General features: G+C 39.7%; 1 protein-coding gene across 1 annotated transcript in view; it reads right to left on the bottom strand.

The window, feature by feature from the left end:
- Positions 1-10,394: 10,394 nt before the first annotated feature.
- Positions 10,395-23,104, bottom strand: part of PROX1 (prospero homeobox 1) — a 96,327-nt gene continuing 83,617 nt past the window's right edge. The window contains exon 5 of the mRNA XM_040351455.1: positions 10,395-11,851. Within this exon, the coding sequence (XP_040207389.1) occupies positions 11,666-11,851 (186 nt within the window). The 3' untranslated portion in view covers positions 10,395-11,665. The remainder of the gene's footprint in view (positions 11,852-23,104) is intronic.

Here is a 23,104-nt window from a genome sequence, read left to right on the forward strand (position 1 = left end):
AAAATGGGACAGTGATAGCTAATTAAATGTTGGCCAACTCACCACTTTAGGTGTGATCCTATTAACCAAACATCAAGCATGCACAGACCAAGGCCAAATAAGGTCCACCTAATGGTTATTACTGGTAAGAAAGCATGTGGTTTAGTGTTATTAGAATTTTTTTGAAAAAAATTGCTTAATGTAACAAAACCAATATAAGTACAAAATAATTGACCTTCATTTTTCACCAATAAAAATTACAATATTGTACTTTTTATTAGTGAAGCTTGAAGGTTAGTTATTTTGAACTTTTATTGTTTTTGTTTGAATTAAGCACATTTTCTAATACATTTTGATAAAGTTAAACAACATGGGTCCTTACTGGTAACCACTTTAAGTAGGCTTAGTCTGTACATAAATCCATTTTTTTTTTAAGTGTATCTAAAGTGAAAAGTCAGTGAGGGCTTGTTTAAAAGCTTTGAAAGAATGTGTAATTTTGTGTAAATTTGAATGTCCTGGCTACAGTTCTACTTCTAAGTGTAACTACAAGTAAAGTTTTAAATTACAAATATGATGCAATCTTTCACTAGCAATAAAGCCGACTATACACTGAGCAAATCTTGTCTGGTTCCCAATGAATCGGCTGAAAGGTGCTTAATAGTTGGCCCTGTGGGCATCCTCCTGCCTGCCATGCTTCAGTTGGAATAAAGAGGATAGGAAAATTGTCAGCTGAACAGCATCTGCATTAAATCAGATGGGCATCCATGTGGTTTAGCCTGCAGGCCGAATAAAGAAAAAACACACAGCAGTTTTTGTTTTTCTAAGGCATTGGTCGAGTTTTAAAAGATTTTTCTTTCGAAAATCTTATCTTATCGATTTTCGTGCGGCCATCCAATTTGAGTAATCGGGCATGTTGGAAATTTTTTGAAAAACAAACAATTTTCTTTTTAATGATGGGAGAATCGTACGAGAAATGTAATCGAAAAAGAAATGTGCACGTGCAAGAAAAGAAAATTCCTGGAAAGGAAAGAAAAGAAGATTCCCAGCCATGAAAATTCTTTTCTGTAGCAACAGGAGGTGAAATTAAAGGCTTGGTTGGTCGAATTTTGAAATCAATGGTGGCACCACCGCATCACAAAAACACAAAATTTCGGATTTTTTAAAAGAAATTTCTTTTGAGATTCGACCATGTATGGCCAGCCTAAGCCTCCTGTAAGTCCCACTGTAATTTGAATCACCTGTTCATCCTACTAGTAGTTCTGTTTCTTTTTCACTATTATATTAAACTCTGTTATGAGGGAGAACTGTCATGTTAATTATTTTGGTAGACTGCATCATATCTGTTATTTTGATTTTGCACATAGTTACACTTTAAGCATTTATGTTAAAAAATATCAACTCCTTAATGATTGACACCATGCAAACCAGAGTACACTAAACCAATTACTTCACCAATAAATTTCCAGTAACTACAGCAAACAGTGCTGATAGTTTGCTGGTTGCATTAATTTTTCATTGTTTTAACAGACAGGGTTCATCCATAAACAGGTAACATTCTGCTGTAAGAGAAAGTTGAAAAAATTGTAGAAAGTGTGATAAAAGAACAATCTCTAATGTTCTTTCACATGTCGCTACAAACTCATTGGTACATTCCTATTTAGTCTGTGTACACTTCTGCGCTTTGCAGCTGTGTTGTTGTATCATCTGCCTAAATGTGCTTATTTTGCCAAACACAAAGCTGCTGTTGGACTCATAAACCAAGGCAAAGAAAATAAACAGTGCAGATATGATACAAACGCACAGCCAGCTATTATAAAAAATAGAGGATGTTTTAACAAAATTTTCAGAAAGACGTTTACAAGCTAACAATTTCTGGCCTTTCTGCTCCTGAGAAACAAAAGGTCCGGCAATGTATACACTCATAGGGACATGTGGCTTCTTATTAGCTATGGAAAGTCCTACCGATCCACTTTCAATCTAGGCCACACACATGGCAATCTGACTATATTTTTTGTGCAACAAACTATCATTGGGACGATGAGAGGAAATCGCTTTAATGGAGCCTGGCATAGCAGTAAAAATCCAACAGGGGTTCTGATCTCTAATACTTCCCACTCTCTGTAAAACTAAAAAAAAAAAAAAGTTTTTGCTGGATTCACAATTTAACCTGTAGCATGGAACACTATTTAAGAAGGTAATTTTAGAAACAAGGGCTATGCACAATTATTAGTTAATACGTATCTAAACGTAAGAAACAAAATGTAGTATATTGCAGCTTACCACCTCTTATGCAGTGATTGCCTTCAATTTTTTTTTCTTATTATTTTCAGGTGATCCACGCTTCTTGTACTAGTGTGGCAATGCTCACTCACCTTACTTTATCTATGTAGGGAGCCATGGTTGTCACCCTAGGTTGGGACTACAAGCAAATCTTTCTCTCTTGATTTTCATTACATGGGTGGGGGGGATTAGTAGTTTACACTTTTACAGTCTAACCAGACTGACATTTTTCCGGTGCGGAAATTGGTACAATGCAGAGTTATATGGATGATCAGAAAATACTATCCTTCTTCTGCTGCAGTTACTGAGAACATTTGAAAGCTTTGAAGCTCTCACCATTGTATGGAACTTATAGGCTTCCATTGCCTGTTTTGTATATAATATTTTATACCAAGGTTTGTATAATCACTGCGCTAGTGGGGTTTCTTCTATAGCAGTGATGGTGAACCTTGGCACCCCTGATGTTTTTTAACTACATTTCCCATGATGCTCAACTACACCACAGAGTGCATAAGCATCATGGGAAATGTTTCAAAACATCTAGGGTGCCAAGGTTCACCATCACTGTTCTATAGCATCTATTGATCTGATAAGTCACATCTGTGATGATTTACGTCTGCAATACTTGTCACATTTGTTGGACATTTCTCTACATTGGTCTCTACCCCTGGTTGTTTGTTGTACAATAATATATGCCTAAATCTCCTGAAGATGCATCCACACGCCTAACATGTAGAGTCGAGCCACTGCACATTTCTAATCTACCCATACCAAGCCTACTAGTACTATTTGTTGTTTCACAAGCACTTCACCATGTTTCTTTTAAGAATTATTGTTGGTGTATGGATTTGTGCTGATATACTATATTAGGCAATTTTATACTTTGCAAAACCTTTTAACAATCACTGTTTGTCTAGTTGTTTTCTGTATTCAATTGTTAATAAAATGTATTATTTTTTAAATACCTTGAATCTCAGTGCTTATAAAGTCCAGTGCCAATCGTTCAATATTTCAGGGATTAGTAGTTTGTCTATGCTTTCGGTTCAGCTCACAGGAAGTGACAAGGACACTGGATTTCTGGCTAGATCAACAGGTGTATTCTGTACTTACTGAAAATGTACTTGACTCAAAAAGAAACCAAATGCAGTCACTACATTTAAGAACTGTTAAACAGCAATATATTACATTTTTGTTCTTGGCTTCATATAACCTTAATTTTGCAATTAATCTCCACAAAATTACCTTGATGCTTCCTTATGTTTATAAATGAAAAGACTAATAATTTATTATTCATTTCTTAAAAGTGAAGAAAATTAGGCTTATTTAGTAAAGGCAATGAGTAGTTATTTCTTAGCAGTGGATAAGGAATTGGCAGTTCTCCTGCATGAGTCTGAATTTTTAAATTGGCTAAACAGAGACTGGTTGCTTGTCCCTTGCTAGTCAATGGGACAAATGAATTCTTCAATTGAAGGGCCTTCAAGGTGGCAGAGATTAGGCTATGAATCTCAGATAACTTTTAAAACATTTTTGTGCAGAGAAGCCTATATTGTGCATTGTTTAAATGTCCAGAATTGCCTCATTAATGCTTTCATACATCCTTCTACCTTGAAATTGGCTCAAACTGCCTCGAAACTTGCTCTGGTACACCGCAGTTTAGGTGCATTGTGTGCTTATTCCATTGACACTGTCAATGCCTGTATATAATGATAGCTCGTCATAGGATTGTCCTGGGTAGCTTGAAGTCAGCAGGTTTTTTTTTCTAAGGTTTTGTGCTGACAATAATCGCTTTCATACATTTCAATCTCTCAGCAGAATTTGCTGTAAATGAAGTAAAATGGCATAGATCAGGTTAGCATTGTGTTCAAGTGGATACATTTCCACTCTTCAAAGTCAAAATGGGAAATTGAAATCATTACGCTAAAAAAAAAATGTACCTGCCATCTGTACACTGGAGAGGGAGGAAATTTCCAGGCTGAACGTGCAGAATATTATTGCCACTGAGGCATGAGGTAGCAAATACCTCGTCGTTTAACAGTTGTAGGCTGCATTGTCATTAACGCTGAACTCCAGGCTAAATAAGTTGATGAAAAATACACAGTGTATGGGATATGTTTTATCTGCTGCAAGATTAGTAATTCTGCCCATCCAGTCCTGAAAATAGCACAGCCCTGCCTGTCAGGGCAGGAGACATGATTTTTCTCTGCTGCAATTAATTAACACTTATGCCCTGTAAACACGATCGGAATTTATGATGGGATAAAATCCGATTGGAATTTTCTGTCGGAATTCCGTTCAAGCTGTCTTGCATACACACTGTCAGACCAAATTCCAACCGTCCAAAACGCGGTGACGTAAAACACTACGACGAGCCGAGAAAAATAAAGTTCAATGCTTCCGAGCATGCGTCGACTTGATTCTGAGCATGGGCGAAAAAAAGTTTTGTCGGTCTATGTCTCTAAAGTGTGCCACATCCAAAAATGAATCAAGAAAGAGGAAATCCCCTGACTGGACTTTTAAGGCACTAGGATTACAGCCATGTATTGAAAAAATCTGAATAAAATGTATTATACATATACAAAACAGTATACATTAAAATAAAATATGCTGTGTATGGAATGAATACAGTATGGAGTAAGAATTACAACCAAATACTCATCTTTATTTGGTTGTAATTCTTACTCCGCACTGTATTCATTCCATACACAGCGTATTTTATTTTAATGTATACTGTTTTGTATATGTATAATAAATTATATTCATATTTTTTCAATACATGGCTGTAATCCTTGTGCCTTAAAAGTCCAGTCAGGGGATTTCCTCTTTCTTGATTCTGAGCATGCATGTTTTTTTCTCCGTCGGAGTTCCACACAGACGATCGGAATTTCCATCGGAAAATAAAATAAAACATGTTCTATTTCTAAACTCCGACGGAAAAAGTCAGATGGGGCCCACACACAGTCGGAATATCTGACGAAAAAATTCCTTCTGACTTTTTTTCATCGGAAATTCCAATCCTGTGTACAAGGCATTATAGGTCTCATCCCCCCCAGCCTGTAAAAGAATAAAAGAAGAAGAGACCAATGAGCTCATCTCTTTATCACTCTGCTTTCCCCTCTAATCAGCACAACTGATTGGCTCCTTCTTCTGCTCCTCCCTCTCCTGGTCTAAGTTCTACTATACAGGGACTGCAAGAAGATGATACCAGGCCAAATCCAGGTACTAACACTGCTTGGTTTTTAAAACTACATGCAAGAGCCCTCTGATTCCTCCTGTATTGAATTGTATTGTAACTGTACTGTCTGCCCTCATGTGGTAAAGCACTGTGCAAACTGTTGGCGCGATATAAATCCTGTATAATAATGATGTATTAATAATACAGAATGCATACATTGTTGTCTCTTTTATCTGCCAGGAGTTCAGCTTTAATGTCCCTAAACGGTTTCCATAGGAATTGAAAAAACATGTTAGTGTGCCCTTAGACACTAGAGAACTTTAATCTACTTGGGGAACATCTGCTTTCTTTGAAGGCAAATTTAGAACTTGAATAAAATAATTTCTTTATAAGGGATTTATTTAATGCGTGCATCTCTAAAGGATGCCTCGTAACATTACATGTTACCATAAAAAGCACCACTCTACCAACCTGCAATTTGTGTGCACGTTTAAATAAAGTGCTCTGGTTCAAAAAGTTCCAGTTTACCAATATCCTGTAACTGACATCTCTAAACGTGTCTACATTCTGGCTTCTATCTTAGGGATATATTAGAAATGTTCTATACATGCTGATTTTCTTTAAAGAATTCACCCAATATGGCTTCCAAAGCAGAAACCATATTAATAAATTATCAGACTGAAGAATATATATTAGGTCTAGATGGGCATAGTATAGTAAAAGGCAACCACCGGGAGGGAGTTGACTAGGATCAAAATGGCACCTGGTGGCCATGTTGGTTGACATGAACAAATGAACACAAAAAAGTTGTTTTCTGAATTACCACCCTGAAATCTCATTAACTGGCCTTTGCATGTTTTTTTAATAATACGTGAAAACAAATAAACTGTACCACCTTTGTTAATTTCTACATTGGTGGATGTAGCCATATTTTGGACCAAGGTGGCACAAAGCAGGGCCCATTCAAAAAGGAAGCCATGGAGGCAAAAGACCAAAGCCTGTATGGTGGATTTAGCCATATTTTGGACCAAGGTGACACAAAGCATGGCCCATTCTAAATGGAAGCCGTAGTGTCAGAAGATCAAAGCCTATATTGGATCAAGGTCGCATAAAACAAGGTTCATTCAAAATGGAACCCACAGAAGCAGAATACCAAAGCTAGGAAATGAGCAAGGCGCTCAACAAATTTCGATTTTTGCAACTGAACTGATTTCAATAGGTATTTAGACTTACCTCCCAAACACAAATACAATCTGAGTGGTGTTGCTACTTTTTTAAATACTGCTCAGCCCTCCCAAAATATCAACCTCACTACTGAAGATCAAAGGTCACCTTTAAAATATAAAAGGAACTATGTACCCAATTCTCCCTCTAACTTCTGTAATTGAATCCTTATACTAGAAACATGCTGTTTAGGACAAAAGTCTAGACATTTTCCAATTTAGATTTTTTTTTACATTTATAATCCGGTGCAAAGAGCAATGATGGCAAGTGGAACAGTAGCTCAGTGATCACTGATCACTATTCCTCTATATTGAGGGGGGGTTGCTAAAACATCTTCAGTACAATGGTATATTTGTACGAAGATCTTGCAATTGTAGATATGGAGGTTAATAATTACATGAAAGTCCAAGGCATTTTAGGACGAGACTTCATAAGTGCCAGTGACACGGTCACCGTGGAGGACAGTCCAGTCACAGGTATGTACTTTAAACTTTTATGTTGAAAGGCCAAAAGATAGCAAACACAGCCCTCCACTTCCTTATGACTGTCCTTAATATTTCCTGAGGCAAGATCGGTTCGCATTTCTAAAATATTTTTTGTCATGGTCATACAGTTTTGGTTGCCATTATGCTATAGCCCTCACATTAGTCTGGAGCACTCTATAGGCTTACTTAGTTGCCAGTGAGTGGGAAACGTTTAGATATCCCATAGAAACTAATCAAATGTGGATTTTATATAGGCAGATCAGGATTTGCCATATTTAATAAGACATATTTACCTATATCTATATTCAGTAAATGCGTACAAAGTTGTAGGGCTCATCACACAGAAATATTTATAGGCCGATGGCCATACAACACACATAACTCCTCTATTTGTGGCACCCAGGAACCCTATCTACTGTGTAATTCCAGTAACAGGAATGAATTACATATGTGTACACGTTTAGGCGAATTTTGCAGATTGTGCATTTTGTAAAATATGCCCATATGTGTGCGTGTGTAAACGCAAGTGTATACCTGCATACAGTGTATTTTGTAGTTCATTCCAATGGACAGAATTACACAGCAGCTTGGGCTCCCAATTAAGCTGTATGGCCATACGGCTGCATGGACCTCCGTGTGCATGAGCCCATAAAGCCATGTTAATAGACCACCCCAATATATAAATAGTGATGGTTACAAGGAGCAATGCAGGGTCTATAGTTTGCACCTACTGTGGGTCTATAAAAGAAGGCAAGATCTGCATCACTGTAGCTTGTAGAAAACACAACTAAGTCAACCCAACTGAGTTTAGACAAAGCTGAGACTGACCCAAGGTATGGGATTTTTCACTTGATATCTGGTGGGAATCAGGTGCTGCTAAGTACTTGTAAGTAACCCTTTAAGCCATATTCTACAATAACCGTTATACACAAAACTAGAAACTGGACCCCACCTATACAGACATTGGCGGCGGCCATTTTGCTGTCAAACAACCATTCATGCCAAAACATCTTATCAATTTCACTATCACCCAGCAATATCAACACACGTAGAGAATAATAACTGGACTACTTCCACAGATTAAATCCATCATAGGTCACAAGAAAACTTGTTGACGCTACAACTGATTCCAGATATTACAAAGTGAAGTAGAGGTAAAACAGCACGATAGCATACTCAGTAGTAAATCACTGTACAGTAAAAAATATGTAGTGTTACCAAGGCAGCCAATCACAGATCAGCTTTTAAGAAATAAAAGTAGTAACAAAAAAATTGACTCCAACTAGTGATAGGCTACTAAGAGTTACTTCTGTCTCTTTATGCTATTTTATGATTTTTTTTTTTTACATAATGCAGCCTACTGCTTATTTTGAAAAAATAATGGTCGAAAAGTCAATTTTTATTGGCCCACCAGGTGACAAACCTATATGTGCTGACCAATGCCAAGCCCCTAAGACTCAAGCCAGCCAGTATCAGAGGCCCAGTAGGTTTAAATGAATATCCTATTTTAGTCTAGCGGGCTTAGTTAACAGAAATTAGTAAAAAGTGCAACCCACTGCAATCAATGAGAAATCAGCAGGCAGTGAAATAAAAATGGACTTCTGACTGGTTGTTCTAGCTTCTTGGCTGCCCACCAACTGTTCTTTGAACCGCGTTACTTAAAAATGCCCATATACACTATACGTATGTATTAACTGCTCTACATTGAACGTAATATCATTTAAACACAAATTAAAGGATAACTTTATTGTAACCCATAATTAATTCTAGCAGGGATAGCAGCAAAATGTCAAGTTATTTGAATTCCAGTGATAAAGAAAGTTCACCCAACTCAGTTCACAGTGGTCTAACCCTCCAGACACTCAAAGGGTTAGTTAGGCCCCGTTCACACCTTTTCTGCTTGAAGCTTGTAGCTCTAAAATGCTCAACAAGCCAAATCCCATTTATTTCAATGGCCCCTGTTTAAATCTGAGGGTTCTGTCTCCCAAAGCAAAATGCCTGAAGCTCAAAAAAGTACAGGAGCTTCTACAAGCGTTTTTGGCCCCATAGACTTCAAAAGAAATGTCTGACTTGAGCATTTTACGAGCGCTTTATGAGCGTTTTAAGAGCATTTTCTGCTCAAACAGCAGCTCTCCACCCCTAATTTCCTATCCCTCTCCTCCCCCTAGTGCTTTCTATTGGCTAAACAAAAACACCTGAAGCTGTAAAGTGCTTGTAATACGCTTCTAAAATGCTTTTAAAAAGCCTGTACAAAAAGCTGCAAAATAGCATAAAAAAAACCCTCCAGTAAATCGATATGCTCAGGTGTGAATGGAGCCTTAGTGTTATTGTGCAGGTACAGTTCTTGTGCCCCTAACAAGCATTATTTTTATGAGGTGGACTGACATTTCCAGTTATTTATGGCACACACTGGACCACTACATATCAAAAGAGGGTGTGTCACCTATAGCAACCAGTTTCAAAGTGAAACTAAACTCGCCGATTTACCTGTTACATTCAAGGCATACTGTGAAAGATAACTGGAACAGTTGCTTGTGGCTGATGGCATAGCTGATCATATATGCAGCGCCAAGATGACTGCAGATCAAACAGAGGCTAAAATGGCAGCTTCCTTATCTGTAAAGGCTAGAAAAGTTTAGTTCCACTTTAAATGAGCAAATAACAAAAAAATCATCTAGTTGCTATGGGTGACATAGACAATTTTGCTAAATGAGGTCTAGTATTTCACAGAGAAAATTTAATGGTGTCACCTCACCTGAAATGGCATTTTAAACAATATATATATATATTAAGAAGGTATTTGAGTTCTCGAATCTTCACATACAAGTTGAGGGTATACACACAAAATAAACACTGAGGCTGGGTTCATGCTACATAATGCAGCGGCTCACAGCAGGAGTCTGGTGCGTCTCCATTCACCGTGTCAGGTCCAACTTCAGCCCAAATTTTGGGCTGAATTCCGACCTGAAACGGACCAAAAGACACACAGGAGCTGCTACGAAGATGTGTGAACCAGCTCCATAGAGTCACAATCTCCTGCTATGCAAATTGGATGCGGGGAACCTAGCCTAAAATTGTATAATGTGGTTTGACCACCACATCACAAATCAGCAGTTTCCTGTTGCCTGCTGGCCAAAATAGTGGCATTGCGACTTCAACATGCAAGATGGCTGCTGGTCTGCTGGCATGTTCAGTCATGTGCCATGTTAATATATATATATATATATATATATATATATATATATATACTCAGGTTCTGACTATCCCTGAATAATATAAAAAGGGGTGAACTTGATTCCTCACATTGGCTAAATTCAGGAATGTCTAGATAAAAGTGTAAACAATGCTCACACAGTGGAGTCGGCCATTTTTAGAGCTGAAAAAATTAACTTTAGAAAAGGATAACCCTTAAAGCAGAACTTAAGGCAACATTTTTTTTCCATTTTGAATAGAGTAAGGGAGGGTTATAACCCGTGTCAGTTTTTTTTTTTTTTTTGCAATACTGTATGTGTTCCATTAGGGAGATCTCCCTTCACTTCCTGTCCCTTAGCTAAAACAGGAAGTGTGAGAAAAACCCTCCAAAGTCAGGGAATACTGAGGTACCACCAGGGTCATAACAACTAGTGTTCCCATTAAAAGGTTTCTCCTCTATTCCTGTTCTGGGGATAACTCAAAATTTGTGATTTTCGGTTGTTTTCACTTTCGATGATGAGGGTAAACATGACAAATAGAGAGGGTGAATCTCTCTCTAACGGGAACACAGACAGCAAAATCACCTGACTCATTTTTTTTATCCCTCTCCACTACATACAACATTAAAAAATAGTTTTGCCTTTAGTTATACTTTAACAACCAGAATATTGTCAGCTGAAATCTGACTGGATGTTAAGAGTTACCTCACATTACTTCCTTCACTTATGAAGTGGGCCTCCATATGTAATATATCAGTTCACTCGGAACTTCTAACATTATAGACATGAGGCATAAAAAGATAGATACCTCAATGGTGCTACTTAGTGCATCGAAAAACAATATTTCCTACTACAAAATGACCTCCACATAGTGTGTGAATGACAGGTACACTTTATCATGACCTCCACCATAAACTTGCCATACTGGCATTTTTTTCCTTCCTGAAAAAAAATGAAGTAAAAGCAGATCTGAAAACCACAGACTGACAAAAATAACAACGCATACATATAATAATCTTTCACGTATCAGGTTAAAATGAACTAAAATGCTATATACATGTCAATCTCTTCTCTCTATACTCTAACAGAGAGCTCCATGAATCATTTAGTGAAGGGGGGTGACATATAACAGCTAGCCCCATGCTTATAATTAATAAAGAATATAAATAAAATTCAATACAGAGTTTATATGTCGGGGTATTGCAGATGCACAGCTTAAATCACTCACACGCACGCTGAAATGGGGGGGGCGTTCTCGGAAAAAGAGAAGGGTGGGTGGGGGGGTACAAAGTCACTTTTGTACATTCAGAACCAGCCATGGATTTCTTTTTTTTTCATTCGTGGAGAAGCTCCTGTAGGCAGTTTGGGGAGCGAAAGATGTCAGGGACCTCGCTGTCCAGTTTGCAGATGACCTTGTAGATGGCCTTCTTCCAGGAAGGATCAACGTCTTTGCCTGCGATAATGGCATTGAAAAACTCTCGTAATGTGATCTGAGCCACTTCCAGGAATCTCTCCGGAACCTGCTGATACAAGGAGACAATGGTATTAATAAAGTTTTTAGTTTCAAGTCCCTGGTTCTTCAAAGGGGGGAGGATTGAGAGTGTTCTTCCTAGCAAGGAGAAGGCTTAGCAGACACCTGCACATTCTAATTATGGCAGACGCTTCCATTGTCATCTGCGTTTTAAGGGAGGCTATTTATAGGCAAATTTTAATGACAAATGGCCATCTTTGTAAAAGAATAGGGAAGGAACTTAAGCTGGTAAAGGCTGGAGATCTTGGCAAGAATTTTCTCTGTCATTGTCTACTGCCTGTCTGTTGAGGCCTTGCACAAAATGGCTGCCTGAGGTCATTTGTGTTCTTTCCAAAATGCAGAGGATCTGCGTTTGTGTGTTTTGTTTTACTGACAGGTAAATGATGACAGATTGGTGTAAATAACAGTCATTATTTTTATTATGCAAAATTATTTTTATGCAGCAAAAAGTGGACATTGAAGGTTGTTTGTATTGAGCTACAAAGGCTGAAAATAACATCAGGGCCACAACAATAAGTTATGACCCCACTGGTTTATCACCCCCCCCACCCCATTTCTTTCTTTACTCATTTTTATCACTTCATAATATATAATATAGCTACATAACAGTCCGGGCTCTGTGGTTGCTTTGCCAAGTGCAGTGAATAGCATCTCAGTAGATCTAATGAGATCCTTTGCATTGTATTTAGCAAAATTTACACAGTCAGCCCAAGGCAGGAGAAGCACAAACTGTCTCCTAAAAGGGAACTAAACCCTCTTATCCTTTTCAGCCAATATACCTGCCATCTAAGCCTCTGTTTGATCTTCAAGTGACATGATGCTGCACATGTGATCAGTTATGACACCAGCCATTTGCAGGTTTGACAGTTTGGTTGAGAGCACAAGCAAATGTGACAGTTAGTTACATTACCGGCATGCAAGGAATACTGTTTTTTGAAACAGTTAAATTGATGGGTTTAGTTCCACTAAGTGCCCATTAATACCACAAAAACGCCCTCCATATACAGATGCTTTTCTGCATGCATGTTTTTAACTCTGTTTCGATGTGTTCTGGTGCGTTTTTGATGCATTACGGGATGCATTCCAAATATTTTTTCCTTCTTTTTGATGCATGTGTGATGCAACATGGCTTGTGTAGCAATTGTTTATGCTATATTATTATTATTTTTTGCTATATTTATTTTTTGTTTTTACGAAAGTGGATTTACCCTTTAAATATCAGTCTATACCTGCGCTATGAAATATGCAGCTGAAGGATATTTGGAGACATAAAGTGACTTCCTTCACTCCATCACTTTCCCCAAAGTAAAGAGGCACATTAATAGACGTAGAATATCAACTTAAATGCTTGGTGTCATGGTTTGTGTCTATTTTACATGCACAATGACCTGTTTTATGAACTTAATATATAGCAACAGAATTTCATATGATCTAATCCGAGTTCAAAGTGCTGTTCTGATGTGCAAAAACACTCAGGGCTCGTGCAATGTGGCTTTATTCACTTTAATGGAATGTGCCTCTGCAGACAGCTAAAGGGGGTAGCGGTTGGGGGACAAAAAAAGAGTGACTTAAGCACAGGCTTTTACCGTCCCCCCCCCCCCCCCCCACACACACATATCTATTGGCTTGGAGCACTCAGAGGATATACTGAAGACATTGCTGTGACTATTAGGGATAAAATAAGTAATTTGGTAAAAAATTTACTGAGTTTCTTGGGCAAAATTAGCTTGCAAAACAAATTAAAAGTCAACCCTCCCCCCTTTCTTAATTTCACTTATCCCTAGTGGCTATATACTGTAAAGGAAGATAATGCAGACAGGCTTTCATGCAGGGAATGAAGTCTTGAAGAAGCTGACTTCAGAAACTGCTGTTACTGTTGAGGGATTTATTATGACCAACCATTATATATGAATATTTAACATTCAGGCTTAATGTCCGATGCAGGTCTTTGGGACTCCTTTAAACAAGTGGCTATAAAGGAAAAGACTCTGGAGGGCGGCTGTGGTCGGAGAAATGAGCCACGATCTGCCACCTCAGCTACATTTTGTAAATTGGTATAAAAACTTTGGTCAGTTAATGAGGAGGATGTCGTAAGGAGACATGTCTATTTTGCGTAATCATAAGTTTAACTTGCTGAGCTTAAATAAAGTTTGCATAGCTGAGCCAAAGCTTGTCAGGACTGTACAGGTCCCAGCTATGGCTGAGTTTTAGATATAAGCCAGGTCTAAAGCAGTGTAATATCTGGCCTGTGTATGGGACCCTGTACTCAAACTATATAGCTTCATGCACAGGGCCATATAGGGGTCATACAGTGAGTAGAGCCAACGTAATGACATTTCCAGGATCCCCTGCTGCCGTGTACCACCACCTGCGCATGCACGGCTCAGTTTATAATACTGGCATAGTGTCTTTGTGCTGGGATGCCTGCACACCTGAGCATGTGTAGGAGTGACATCAACCTGCATGGGCATAGGTGTGCACAACCTATTGCATTAGGGTGTGCACCCCAAAGCTCAAATACACATTACTGTGTGTGTGTGTCTATATATATGGCCCTGGCACTTTGATCTCCCTGCCGGCACAGTGAAAAAGAAGTGCGTAAGCAGAGCTGGTAAGAGGGAGATCTTTTCCACCTCCCCGCTGCTACACAGAGAGATAGTGCTAATGCACACTAGGTGATTAGGGTGTGTTCAGGCACATCCGGCACACTCTGTGCACACACCTATGTGTATGACTAGCATCTGGAAGAAGCCAGGGAGAAGATACCCGTCAGGGAGCTTGTGAGCTTCGGACCGTTCAAGCAAAGGTAAGTATTGCAAAGTTAGTTCTGCTTAAGCAAGGGACAGACAAATTAAAACCAGCTAATGCTTTCTAAGCAGTTACAGCAACAGTTTTATTCCTTTGTGAAAATTTTTTTTTATATACATCGTGAATAAAACCTGATCGTTGTAAACACCTTTGTCAGTGTAAGGATTTTTTCCCAGCCCCAGTAACTGTTACTTTTGCTGGATAGCTTGGTTAAAGTAATTATAAACTCTTATTTTTATTTTTTTAAATAACAATCAGGTCATATTTACCTGCCCTGTGCAAAGGCTTTGTAGAGCAACCCCTATTCTCCTCTTCTCGGGTCCTCTCCCTTGCTATGGGGGCACCTGTGCGTGCTCGCTCCCGAACTGGCTCTGTGTGTCCACAGACACACAGGGTCGGCTTTGCCCTGCCCTGCCCCTGCCTTCTCACTGGGTGTGATTGAAAGCAACAGGAGCCAATGGCTCCCACTGCTGTCCCTGAGCCTATGAGGAATGAGGGAGCTGATCTTGTGCACAGTACTGGATCAAGGACGGGGTCAGGTAAGTCTAATGTTGGGGGAGGGGGTCTGTGGGGGAGCTGCACTTTTTTTCCTTAATACAGAGAGTGCATTATAGGTACAAAAAACCTTCAGCCTTTAGAACCACTTTTAAAAGTCAGGAGAGAATTGCTTTAAAGTGGACCTAAAGGCAAAAATACTCACCTCTGCTCCAACCATCCGACATCCATGAGGTCCCTCGCCAGTGCCAACATCTTCTCCACAGCTTCTTTCAGATACCAATCTTGGGCCGTCTCGGGCCGATGTTAGGTAAAATCACTCTTATGCATACATAGCCATTCATCCCAGCACATTGGCACTGTGCCGGAAATGTAAAGGGAGCTTTGTATGCCAACAGGCAATTAGGTGTATCCTACTGTGGAAAAAGACATAGCATGTTTCTTCTGCGGTAAAGAGCTGCCTGTTGGTAACTGTTATTCTTTTTTGCCTTTAGTTCCACTTGCTTTAAGGTGGAGAAAAATATAAATGAAGGCACGTGAAATTATAAAAGGAATTCACATACTAAATACTGCAATTGCACATATTGACCCCATACAGTTACCAGAATATTGTATTTTGGTGATAGTGGTCCTTTAAATTTTTCCTGTTGCATTTAGCATTGTTGTAGTCATGCAGTGCAAGATTCCCCTCGTTCCTCCTCCTCCTTCCCCATTGCCTTACCTTCAAGGCTGATTTGTTTTATTAAACTGACTGTCCCCAGCATCTGCAGTCCATAATAAAAGCCTGACATAGCAGCCTGGCTGCCTTCTGTGTCCTGCAGATACTCATCATAAGTGTCAGGACATACCAAGGTTAGCGGTCACTGAAACGCGTGCGCTGCCCCAGTCTTGCCAAGCGCTCTTGGCAGCTGAATGAATGTCACAAAGAATAGACAGGGAATTACAAAAGGTTAAACGGAAGGCGGCCTCTCCTGTTTTCCAAAGAAGCACCAAGCGCTTTTTTGAAACACTTGTAAAACGAACGCCAGCTTGTTTGCAGTCCGCTACCCACACTTTGGTATGATCGAATAACGTGGGCATTGTATGCACTGGACTGGGTATTATCTCTTAGATCGACCAACCCTAATGCCTACCATGGATGTATTGTCTTCTCCCCCGGTTGAAGAAGACCAATTTTCAACCAGCAGGATTTTAACCCTTTGCAGGTGTTTTATACAGGCGTATAGCACTTTGCAATGGATGTTTAATCAATGCTATCAGTCCCTCCCCAGAAGAACCTACAATCGAATGGCTCTACCACAGTCATACAAGGACATCATACTATGTGGAAGCTCAGTAAAGTTGACTTTACACGTCTGTATGAATACGTTCCTGACATATCACAATATATAGCAACAGTATTATTTTATCATATTGTTTTATTTATATCATCACTATATCAATATGTCCCATTAAAAAGGAAGCCATTGAGCTCCAGTCCTATACTAAGATGATGTCATCAGTCTGCTACAAGCAGAAGGGAAGCATTTTCTCATCCCCCCCAGTGATCATTTAGACTGTACACTGTAACTTTGCAACAGAGGGGAGGCTTTGCTTGTTCACCCCGCCCCCCCACCTTGACAGATACCCGCTCCCACTTCTGGGTAAGATCGCTGATCAACAATATAAAACATTGCTTCACTGACGGTTTCCCTTACTACAATGCCAGCGTCTGCACCCAACAAATTGGCTTGGGTGCCGACATTGCGGGATCCCTGGACAGGTAAGTGTCCTTATATTAAAAGTCAGCAGCTACATATACTGTATACTTTTTTTTTTAACAGCTCCTCTTTAACACAGCTGAGAACTGCACAGGCACCAGGGGCTAACATAACTGTGCCATTCCTGAGCTGGTATCCCAGTCCAGGAAGAAGATGCTGACCCTGGATGATGCCTGAACATAGAGGGTACCTTCCTTCAAGTGAGAAAGGCATCGTCGGGGGCAGGGCCATCTTTTCCATTGGGCACGCTGGGCAGTTGCCCGGGGGCCCCGCTTGCCTGGGGGGCCCCACCAGCTGCCCAGCAACCCCAGTAAAAAATTGTGGAGAGTGACGCGTTAGAACTGCCCATGCCCAGTTTGCGGAAATCACAGAGAAGATCCGGTCCTCCACGAGTGCGGGGGGTTGCTGATGTAAGGGGGGGAGTGAATGCAAAAATGTAAGGGGGCACTGATATAAAGGTTCCCCCTCCTATGTTAGTGACCCCCCTTACCTTAGTGTATTTACTCTACGGAAGGTGGTCTCTGGTCACCAGAGTGCCCCCCACATCAGAGTTCCCCTTTACATCAGAGTCTGCAGGATTCCCCCTTACAATGCAAGGGGGAACTCAGTCTGCGGACCCTGATGTAAGTGGGAAAGAAAAGCAGTGGACTCTGATATAAGGTGGTCTCTGGTCACCAGAGCCCCCCTCCACATCAGAGTTCCCCCCTTAGATCATGATCCGCAGCGTTCCCCTTTACATAAGAGTTCCCTTTCATGGTAAAGGGGAATCCTGCAGACTCTGATGTAAGAGGAAACTCTGTGCTGGCTGGGTTATAGTAACCTGACCTTCATGTCAATGAAGAAATTTTTTTTTTAACTTTTGTTTAACTTAAACACATTGCTAATAGCACTAGCTATACTTTTTTTGCAGTGGCAGTAAAAAATGTGGTTCTGCCAGTAAATTTTATGATTTTTGTCAGTAAATTCTCGTGCGTGATTGTGTAGACAGGGCCCCAGTGCACTGTATTGCCCGGGGGCCTATAATGTTCTTAAGATGACACTGGTCGGGGGGGGGGGGGGGAGTATTATTATCTGTGTCAGAGGTAATAAATATATGAGATACACTTACGTAATTTTATTTAGTTAATCCTTAATGCAGAACTAAACCCATCAATTTAACAGTTTAACAAAAAAATTACATCCTGGCATGCCAGGAATTCTAACTGTCAGATTTGCTTGTGCTTTGAACCTAACTGTTAAACCACTCAATGGCTGTGGTTATAACTGATCACATGTGCAGCACCATAGCAACTGCAGATCAAACAGAGGCCAATATGGCAGTTTCCTTGGCTGAGAAGGGTTTAGTTCCGCTTTAAAGTGTACAAAATAAAGCAATTCCTTGGACATACTAGCAAACTTTGTAGCACAGTCACTTATCATGAATTCTGCTCACTAACTAATTCCTGCAGTCTCTTCCCGCTATCGACAACATGACCACTGGGAGCAGCAGGGAGCCAATCACATGAGCATAGAATGACCATTCCGCGAGCCTTCCATTTACCAATTGTGGTCACCGTCACAATGACCCTATACCAGTTGTAGAAACCCTAATTGGACTCAGATTGATTAGAAAAGTCATTTTTGTTATTCCTAACATACAAAAAGGCTTGTCTAGCAATTATATATATATATATATATATACATAATTATAATCTTATAATCTGTGTTTGCATGGGTTTCCTCTAAGTACTCTTTTCACATTCCAAAGGTATGCTGGTAGGTTAATTGGCCCTAGTATGTTTTTACAAATTGGCAATGCACACTTTGGCCGCCAGTCCCAAGCCTAAGAAAATTCGAGGGCGAAACACTTACCTTGTAAAAAAATGTTTTATTCTTTTTACTGAACGTGATACATGATTCCTGAAATGACTGGACGCATATACTATATATATATATATATATATATATATATATATATATATATATATATATGGGCTGTGCAAATTAACTTTTAATTAATCGATTAATCTTGAATTTTTTTGATCGATCAAAATCTTTTTGATCGATCAAAATTCTTTTGATTGGTACTCACCTCTCCGCCGGCCTCTGGGCCTTCAGGGAGTTCCATTGGAGGTCCAGTAACATCACGGACACCGGCGGGGCTTGCCATGTCCATCTGAAGGGCTCCTTTGCTGTGCTTTCATATCTGCATGCCGGCGGGACCTCACTATCTGCCACACGCAAGGGCTGTTACACTTCCCTCTATCACTTCCCTCTATCAAACTGGGATTCTACAACCATCCACTGGGAGTTGTGATAGTTCCCTTCACGGGACATCTACATGCCGTCGGACTGATGTTAACCTCTCCTCATCTGGATTCAGCAGTGGTATCGTTGTACACATTTTTATACCAGTATCATACTTAGCTACATGTTTTTATGACTGCTTTTGGTACCGTTTGGTAATACTCACACCATTTTTACAGTTTATGTAGCTACATCGATTTTATCTCCAGTGCAATATTTATTTGGTTACCTACTTGAAGACTATAAAAGTTAAGTGCTATTCCCATTGAGCGCTGCCTTTGTGTGTTTTTTGTATCCTGCTATCCATTTTTCCAGTTGTTGGTAGCTGCACTGGGAATCAGCCTGCAAGGAGATCAGCTAAAAGTAGTTGGATCTGTATGTGCGTTGTAATTAATCGAAATTAGTCGATTAATCGATTAAAAAAAAAAAAACGATTAATCGAACAGAAACATTTTGATCAGTAACAGCCCTAATATATATATATATACACACACACGTTTTTATTATTTTATTATATTATTTTATTTTATATATATATATATATATATATATATATATATATATATATATATATATATATATATATATATATATAGTATTATTATTAATAAATGTATTATTATTAATAATTATTAATAACTTTTTTATTTATTTATTTATTTAATGCTACTTAACTTGAAAGTTTGCTGGTGAGCCCTTTTGTATGCTTACATGTCCATGTGCATCTTTCTTATTTTTGCTAGTTTCAAACTCAACTCATCTGAGCATCTGCCATTGTTGCTTTTATTTTATTTTTTTATTTTTTTACAGTGGAGTTACCTTATGTATTTATCGAATTGTTAGTTTTCCTGGAGTTCCCCTTTAAATAGATGGAATGGACCTGAAGCGACTTTCAGGGGAGAGAGCCGGACTATCAGGTGAGGCGTTTAGCTGCCATCAGCTGGAAAGTGCGAGTTATCGGAATCTTTACTATAAAAGGGCACCACAGTGCTGACAGTAAGGAGAAGACAATGTCAAGGAGAAAAGGGTATTGGTATTTTGGATACTCTTGACTGCTCGGCTTGGAGAGAGAGTTATTCTTGTCACAAATCCTTTTGTCTGCATCTGCTGACTGCTTGCCTGTAGCCAGCAGCATACTTTAACTGTTTTGTCACCTCCTAACATCACATGGATCAGCTGTCGCTCTTTTGTTCCGGGTATTGTAGAACTAATCCACTGAGGCCATTCTCCTGTGCAGTAAATAAAACACAAACTGCTTCTCAGACAATTCTCCATGAATATTTCAGATGGGGTTTTTACAGCCCTGATTCACCAAAAAAAAATTTACTTTGTTCTCGCCTCGGACAGTTTAAGGCTGGAGGAGTCAAACGTCTGGGGCCCATGTGGCCTCTTATGCAATTAATTATAAAATGTCCATTTTTCTCATTTACAGATTCTAAACTTTTTCTTGGCCATTGGTGTGAGATCACACAAAGTGTATACGTCACAATCATACCTTCATTCATAGAGTGTGAAAAGAATATAGAGTACAGGAGACTTCAGCATCTAGATTTACCCTTTACTTTTCTTTTACTCTTTACTTTTCTCTTTACTTCCCATTGCTTAGATCAGTGGTCTCCAAACTGTGGCCCATGGGCCAGATGCGGCACTTTGCTTGCTGATATCTGGCCCTTGGGGCACTCTCTCCTACTGATATGAGGCATGATTTCTCCCACTGACACAAATGATGAGGCATCATTCCTTTCACTGACACTAGCAATGGGGCACTTTTTCTTCCACTGACACCAGCGTTGGGACACGTTTTCTTCCATTGACACCAATGGTGGGGCACTATTCCTCTCACTAACACCAACGATGAGGCACTATTCCTTCCACTGACCACAACAATGGGGCGCCATTCCTCCCACTATTACCAATGATGGGGCACTATTCCTTCCACTATTACCAATGATGAAGCACTATTCCTTCCACTATTACCAATGATGGGGCACTATTCATTTCACACTATTACCAATGATAGGGGACTATTCCTCCCACTGACACCAATGATGAGGCACTATATCTCCCACTGATACCAATGATGGGGCACTATTCCTCCCACTGACACCAATAAAAGGGCACTATTTCTCCCAATGACACTAATTATAGGGTGCTATTGCTCCCCCTAATACCAATGATAGGGCACTATTCCTTCCACTAAAACCAATGATGGGGCATTGTTTATACTGACAGCAGGACATTCTCTTCTCCCAATGGCCACCGTCTGTCCCTCCTAAAGTCTGAAGGACAGTAAACTTGCCCTTTGTTTATAAAGTTTGGAGACCCCTGCCCTAAAGGAACCCTGGTTGAGAATAGCTGGTTTAGACATTAGATACACCAGGGGTGGACTGACCATTGAGGCACTCGGCAATGTCCTAGGGCCCCATGCCACTAGGGGGCCCCATCAGGGTTGCCAGGCTCATTAAAACCAGGGACAGTATGTAAAACTCTGTGTTTTTTTTACATTTGTCCCTGATATGTCCAAAACCGACATGCTTTTGATGTGAAAATCCTGAGATTTTAGCTGCCCCGCCTCTGTAATGCCTCCTGGCTTGGTGGCCATCTGTAAGCCCGGGGGCCCCATAATCTTCTATTGCCTGGGGGCCCCATGAGTTGTCAGTCCACCCCTGAGATACACTTTAGGCTCTGCCCTAAACTGACCTTATTTAGTCTGTGTCCACTTTGAGACAAGCCTGGCCTATTGTATTAAATGGAAATTCTGCGCTTAGGTGTATATTAAGCTGCTGCCTCCCTAAGAAAAATTTGCATTAGTGAAGCCAGATAAATCAATATAATGAGAAAGGAAAAATTATAGAGCACCGCCATTTTGCTTTTCTTATTATATCTATAAGCCTGGCCCCTTAGGCTTAAAAAAATAGGGCAAACCCATTCAAATTGGTATTTTTGGGCCACAAATGCTTGTTATTCTGTTCTTCTTTTTAAATAGTTATAAATGTTGATGGAACAGAGAAAAAAAAATTGGCACTAATGGGAGTTTTGTTAATAAAATCTCAATATTCCAAGTTCACTGAAGGTAAAAGAACAAACTATTCCACATATGTTTGTGAATACTTTACAAAGTTCTATTTTTCAGGTTTGATGCCCTTTTAACAGGTTCAGAGTCGACTGTGCACATCAAATTTCAGCCTCCTAAAGAAACCCAAATATCAAAGGTGAAAGGGAAAAATAACAGAATTGCGTTCATATGATACCTGAGAAAAAGAAGACAAACAGTTCAAGTACTTTACCGAGGATTCATTCACCCTTGTGTGCACATGATTCCTCTGAGCAAACTCTGCTACCTCCTACTGTTTGTCCTGTCAATATTGATGGAGGAGAAATCTATCTCCTGACACACTGGCATATGCTGTCTTCACTTGGACATAACTTGGATCTGACCGGTCTATTAAGGAGGTGAGGGGTCACTAAAATAATAAAGATATATTAATACCCCCCTCCAAAAATAAAATAAAAGGTGTATGTACTCCGGAGTAGAACATCAAGTCAATAAAAAGTTTTATCTAAGAATACACACACTTTTTAACACATCAGTGTTATTTTAAAGGGGTTGTAAAGGTACGATTTTTTTTTCTCCAAATAGCTTCCTTTACCTTTGTGCAGTCCTCCTTCACTTACCTCATCCTTCGATTTTGCTTTTAAATGTCCTTATTTCTTCTGAGAAATCCTCACTTCCTGTTCTTTTGTCTATAACTCCACACAGTAATGCGAGGCTTTCTCCCTGGTGTGGAGTGTCGTGCTTGCCCCCTCCCCTGGAATACAGGAGAGTCAGGACGCTCTCTACGTTGCAGATAGAGAAAGGAGCTGTGTGTTAGTGGGCGTCCTGACTCTCCTGT

Source organism: Rana temporaria, chromosome 4, assembly GCF_905171775.1.
Source record: "Rana temporaria chromosome 4, aRanTem1.1, whole genome shotgun sequence".
Taxonomy (NCBI): domain Eukaryota; kingdom Metazoa; phylum Chordata; class Amphibia; order Anura; family Ranidae; genus Rana; species Rana temporaria.